The sequence below is a fragment of the Phalacrocorax aristotelis genome, chromosome 6, assembly GCF_949628215.1.
Source record: "Phalacrocorax aristotelis chromosome 6, bGulAri2.1, whole genome shotgun sequence".
Lineage (NCBI taxonomy): Eukaryota > Metazoa > Chordata > Aves > Suliformes > Phalacrocoracidae > Phalacrocorax > Phalacrocorax aristotelis.
Window position 1 is genome coordinate 35,056,615 of NC_134281.1, and position 5,793 is coordinate 35,062,407.

The 5,793-nt window shown below is 58.6% G+C and overlaps 1 protein-coding gene across 2 annotated transcripts; it reads left to right on the top strand.

Annotated features, from left to right (window-relative positions):
* The first annotated feature begins 586 nt into the window (after positions 1 to 586).
* Positions 587 to 4,788, top strand: CRIP1 (cysteine rich protein 1). 2 transcript variants are annotated; one of them, XM_075097155.1, is made up of 6 exons: positions 613 to 669; positions 705 to 747; positions 3,667 to 3,761; positions 3,882 to 3,939; positions 4,073 to 4,120; positions 4,428 to 4,788. In XM_075097155.1, exons 2-5 carry the CDS (start codon positions 708 to 710, stop codon positions 4,111 to 4,113), a joined length of 234 nt encoding a protein of 77 aa, XP_074953256.1. In that variant the 5' UTR covers positions 613 to 669; positions 705 to 707; the 3' UTR covers positions 4,114 to 4,120; positions 4,428 to 4,788. The 2 variants fall into 2 exon arrangements, with proteins under 2 accessions (XP_074953255.1, XP_074953256.1); XM_075097154.1 differs by having other exon boundaries at positions 587 to 747.
* The last annotated feature ends 1,005 nt before the right edge of the window (positions 4,789 to 5,793 follow it).

The window sequence follows — 5,793 nt, forward strand, 5'->3', positions numbered from 1 at the left end:
CACGGGCAGAAGTAGTTGCCTGAAGGGTGACTTTTACACTCCCTTGGGAGAAACAGATCTGTGCTTGGAGGGGTCGAGCCCTGGTGGTCAGCATCCCATGAATCATTATCTGGGACTGTGGTTAAATGACAGATGCCAATCATACCTCCAGCCCCGCTCAGAGCAGGGCTCTTGGCCACCTGCCCAGCACAAGCGTGGGCAGGGAGCATGAAGGGAGCCAGGGTGCAGTGACTTGGGGTGCAGAGGGGGCATGGCTGCAGAGTGTGGGGTGTGCAGGGGGTGTGGGGTGCAGTGGATGTAGGGGTGCAAGGGGTGTAGGGTGCAAGGGTGCAACTGGTGTAGGGCTGCAGAATGTAAAGGGCATGGGTGCAAAGGGTGAAAAGGGGTGCGGGGGGGGTGCAGGAAGTGCGGGCGGAGGGATTGCGCTGGGCAAAGGGTGCAGGGGGTGTAGGGCTGCAAGGAGTGCAGGATGCAAGGGGTGCAGGGCCCCGCCCTGGGAGCCCCCGCAGGGCTGTGCCCCGGGTGCGTACCTCCAGCTGCGGGCGGAGCTGCACATCTGGGCGGAGCGGGGCGGGGCGGTCGGGCAGTGACTCCGGCGGGGCCGGCGCGGAGCATCCCACAGTCGGTGCGAGCGGCACCCCGAGCCGAGCCGAGCCGAGCCGAGCCGAGCCGAGCCGAGCCGAGCCGAGCCGAGCCGAGCCGACAGCATGCCCAAGTGCCCCCGCTGCCAGAAGGAGGTCTACTTCGGTAAGGGCTCCTGCTCCCTCCCCGGCCGCCTCCACACCGCGGGGACCACAGGGCTGCTTAAGTTGGGGTGTCCCAATGCTGCACCCCGCTGGGCTTCGGATCGCGGGCACCCCGATGCTGTGGCTCCCCGGTGCTTACAGGCTCCTGTGCATCTCCGCGCCTCCTGTCCTGGGTGCCCCGATTTTGGGTGCCCCAGCACTGAAAATTCTTGGGGTGCCCCAGAGTTGTGCACCCCTGCTGCTGTGGGTCTCCGGGGCTCCCCAGGTGGGTGGCCCTCTAAATCCACCCAAGGAGAAGGTGCCTCGCTGCATGGTGTGGGGTGCTGTGGGTAGCCCCAACCTGCACACGGGGCCACGGTACGGCACATGGGCTCAGCCCTGTTTCCTTCCCAGCACCTCCTGCAGCCCCATGCTGAGGCAGGCAGCTGGGCCAGCCCTGAAGTGTGCTCTGTTTGGAGCCCAAAGGCCCGGCTGGTGCAGCCCCCTGCTCTTTCAGAGCCTGTGCATTTTCCCAAGCACTTTCCCAAGGGCAAATCCTGCCCTCGGGCATAGTCCTGGGTCGGTGCATTGCCCACATGTTGTCCTGTGTGGTTTATTACAGCAAGATGACAGCCCTGGGGCGTTACTTTTAATCCACTGTTGCAGGCTATCCACGACCTTGTTGGGCTTCTGTCTGCTGCTGGCCTTCAGGAGGCTCTTGGAGCCCGGTGGTCATGCTCAGGTCCTCCAAGCTCCAGGCTCCTGCCCCTTCTGGTACCGTGGTCCTGCTGTCCTGCCTGAGGGTATCTGGGGCATTTGAGCCTCTTGCGCTGCTGGCAGCAGCTGCTGGAACAGGGAGGCTCCATCTGCCAGACCTCCCCTCTTCCCTGGTTTAGCTGAACTTGGGGGCATTTGCCAGAGGCAGCTTGTACGTGCTCCGTGCTTTTTAATTTACTGGAGATGAGGGAGCTGCAGTCCAAGTGCCATCCTTGAATTCTGCTCTTTCTGCCTTATTTCTGCTCTGCTTTTGTGTGTGCGCCCCATCTTCCACTTCTGCCCTGCCACAGAATTTGCTGCCTCAAACACAGGGGTTGCTCTCCTTGCCAAACAGCCGTGTATGTTAGTGATGCCCACCCTGGTTGTTGTGCTGGACTGGCGTGGGTGCTGCTGGGGATGTGACTCCTGTGGTTGGGGAACATCTTTGCTTAAAATTGAGCTTAAATTGCTCAAAGCCGCTTGCAACCAGGCTTTGAGGTTGGGTTTCAGAAGTTCATGGCTCCCTCCTGTGACCAAGGGTCCTGGGGCACCCCATTTACCCATGTGGCTTGATGGCAGCAACTACCAAGGCACTGGTGTCAGTGTCTGCCTCTCCTGTGTCTCTGTGGATCTACTTTGATCCCAAGTCCAGGCAAGCTGGGTTTGCTGTGCCCACAGGTGTGGCTGCAGAGGCGTGAGGACAGGGCCGTTTGGCCAAGGAGGAGTTTGGCCCTGTGCTTATCAGGCTGGTCTTACAAAACCATTTCTATTGATGCAGAGGCTGAGGAGGGTTTAAAAGTGGCTGGAGGATGGAGCTTGCTGCCTGATTTCTGTGCCTGGAGATAAGGAGTGCTGGCAGAGGAGGCAGGGCAAGCTCTGCTCCAGAGCACCCCGGGACTCTTGGAGCCTGGTGGTCATGCTCAGGCATGACGTGGGCTGCTTTTGGATGAATTGTGTCTGTAGGGATGTGGGGGAGGTGATGCTGAGAGGACTACCACCAGCTTTCCAGGGCAATCTTGCCTGGGTGGCCAAGAGCTGCGGGGGGCCCTGCTGCAGCGAGCCTTGGCAGAGCTCCTGCCTGTGTGTTGGTGCAAATGCTTGTGCAAGAGGTGGGGAGGCTGAGCTCCATCCAGAAACCTTGTGATGGGAGGGCCCCGCCGTGGGCCAGGCTTGGGCTTCTGGGGCTGTTAGAGGGAGGATGCTGTGGCCCCCGACAGGCTGCAGACACAGGAGGCTCTTTGTGCTGCTGGGCGATGGCAGCGGGGCTGTCTCGTGGCAATTCAGCAGTGCCCCCGCTCCCACCTCTGCAGCTGCTGGCTTGCTCCTTGCATAAGCTGTTGTGGGCATATTTGGACTCCAGAGAAGAGGTGCTCTGGGCTGCCGAGGGCCCCCCCCAGGGCATGCACTGCCAGCAGTGGCTTGGTCCCATCGCGCAACCTCCTTTTGCAGGCATTGGGAGAGTCAGACCTGGCTCTGACTGCGTTTCTGTGTAAAGTTCTGCCTTATCACTTAATAAGTACCCAGGAGTGCAGCTGCTAATAGGACAAGCACATGAATCTGCAGAAAATACCCTCCTTCCCCACCGTGCCACAATTAAAAGCCACCCTGTGTTCCCTGCTCTCTCTATAAACACGTCCTGGCCCCAGCAAACAGCACATTGTCCCCTGCCCCCCGCTGCCTGGGTGCCAGCCAAGCTCCAGCCCCGCTCTGGTTTGCCATGGTGTGTGCAAAATCGGAGCTGTGGCTGGAGCGGCAGCGGCTGGAAGGGACTGGTTTGTGTCAGGTCAGGGCATGGCAATGGCTTTGCCTCCCTGGTCCTCACCAGCATCCCCCCTTCACCCCTGCCAGCTCTAGTGATCGCTGGGGCTCCAGCTGGCCGGGAAGATTCATCCCCTTGCAGGCTGATGTTGGAAGGTGGGAGGACCCCAAATTTCTGGAAGATGGATGCAAGTTGGTCCATCCACATGGATGCATTGGCATTCACCCTGGGCATGGCACAGTGGTTTCAGATCCAGGTGCCTGGATGAACACAGCAATGTGTGCGTGCAACGAGCACTTGGGTTTGAAACATGGTGCCCTCTGTCTTGGACAAACAGACTTGAGAAAATGCCCAAAAATATCCTCCCTAGGCTAACCTGTCAATACTGATCACTGCCTCAACTAACCCATCTCCTTTCTGTGGCAGCTGAGAAGGTTACTTCTCTGGGGAAGGACTGGCACCGGCCCTGCTTGAGATGTGAGAAGTGTAACAAGACCTTGACATCTGGAGGCCATGCAGAGGTGAGGTTTGTTGCCCAAGAGGTCCCTATCCCCTGCAGCTAGGGGCTGCAGGAGGGGTGGGATGGGCAGAGATGGAGCTGGAGGGCAATCGGGGTTGATGCTCTTACTCTTTCCCTTCAGCATGACGGCAAGCCATATTGCAACCACCCCTGCTATGCTGCCTTGTTCGGGCCCAAAGGTAGGGCTGCTGTCCCTGGGGTTGTGGGAGAGAGGGGAAGGGGGGCTCAGGGCTCCCACCTTTTGGTGAGGTGCATCCCTTGGTGCACTCGCTGTCCCATGGTGAGACTGACCTGGCTGTGGCTCTCTTCCAGGGTTCGGCCGGGGAGGAGCCGAGAGCCACACGTTCAAGTAAACCTCAGGTTGGTGCCTCCCTTTGGAGCTCCCCTCCTGCCTCCGGCTGGGAGGGCTGGCCAGGCTCTATGGGCTGGCTGTGACCCCCAGCTCTTGCGCTGGTGCTCAGTAGCAACCTACTGGGTGCCAGCTCCTCCTCTCTGCCAGCCCGAAGCGACCGTCAGCACCCACTTAGCTCTGGCAGTGGACCCAAAAGGCTTTTGCTTTGTGGCGTGTCAGCTAAGATGGTCTCTCCCAGAGCACTGTTGTCCCTGGGATGTCTCTGCTCCCAGCCCAGCTTGAATACATCCACCCCTCTCTTCCATCCCTCTCCAGGTCTGACGGCCAGGGTTCCCAGCACGGACTGAAGACAGCACAAATGCACCGCGGCAGACATGCATTTTCATTTTTAATTCACTCTACACTAGACTAGCATGTTAAGAGCAATAAGTAACCGAGGCTGGGGCTGGTGCGGAGAGGGGCTCCACTCCAGATGGAGTGCTGCCGGGATGGGGGCGTTGGGACGCCCTGCCGGATAGGAAGTTTGGCCAGTATTACTGAAGGCCGTCTGGAGAGGAGACCGCACCCTTCCAGCCAAAACCCAGCCCTGCTTCTGGCATCCAGGTCTTGTGGGTGGGCCCACAGATGTATTCTCAGTCTTTAATAAACCCAGACCAAAAGATGCTTCCCCCATGTAGCAACTGTGCTCTCTGTAATGGGGATCCCATGGGCCTTGCTTACAAAGCTCTTGCCGCTGGATTAAGGACCCTCCATGGCCTCTGGATTGAGCCCCATGCTGTGTGATGGTTCCATGTGCTTTGGCTCCTGGTGTGTGTGTGGTTCTGCCCTTCGCTGCCCACCCCAGGGGCTGCCTGAGCCCTGGGGGTTGGGAGCCAGCCCCTGGGTGCTGTGGGTGCTGGGGCTGACTGCGCCCCAAGGAAAAGTGTGGTGGGTGTGTTTTCTGGGATTGGGGTCTCCCTGGGCTTGGGGGGAAGACCCTGCCCCGCCCATGGCCTCACTGGGTCTGTCTCATGACATTTGCAGAAGACTAGAGCATGATGTCTCCCGCCATGAGCCACCTCTGTCACAGGGTTAAAGCAGAAGCATGGACAAGGGTCTGAGATTGCTGACCCATGGTCTCTCCGGCACTCAGCAGCCTCCTGGCCACATCCCTGCCCCCTCACAGCACCTGCTGAAAAGCCATGCCTGTGGGCAGCCCTCAGCTCTTCACTCCTGGATCTGAGATGGCACTTTGCAGCCCTCACTTGGCGCAGGGAAGTGTCTTGCTGGAAGGTGGTTAACTGTCACATTAGGCATACCTAGTGTTTGCTGCTTTCACTCTGAGCCACTGTATGAAAAGGCCAAATAAGGCAGGAGGTTACCAGTTAGGCAGAGCCAGCCTCCCTCGGTAGGGAAAGCAAAGGTGCAGTATTACTAAGCGAGAGCTGCCTTGCAAACGCTTTGCTCTTCTGTGTTTCCACCTCTTTGCCCAGCTGGAAGAACAGCACTGACAGATGTAAAAGATGTTGACTTGAAGGATGCTTCTTATGGTTTCTTAACCGTGTCTTTCCCTCACCCGAACCACCCCATTTACATATTCAGAGATACTTCACAACACACTGGGATATTTTTGTCTACAGTTTATGCATGCACTTCCTTAGAGACTGCTCTGCATCGTACTCTCATTCTGGCCTTACTAGGA

What these genes read in the sequence shown, in the direction of transcription:
- CRIP1 (XM_075097154.1), top strand. Translation starts at nt 708, where the DNA reads ATGCCCAAGTGCCCCCGCTGCCAGAAGGAGGTCTACTTCG. An exon ending in CATCTGGAGGCCATGCAGAG is followed by an intron (nt 3,762 to 3,881) that starts GTGAGGTTTGTT and finishes CTTTCCCTTCAG; the next exon opens with CATGACGGCAAGCCATATTG. An exon ending in TGCCTTGTTCGGGCCCAAAG is followed by an intron (nt 3,940 to 4,072) that starts GTAGGGCTGCTG and finishes GCTCTCTTCCAG; the next exon opens with GGTTCGGCCGGGGAGGAGCC.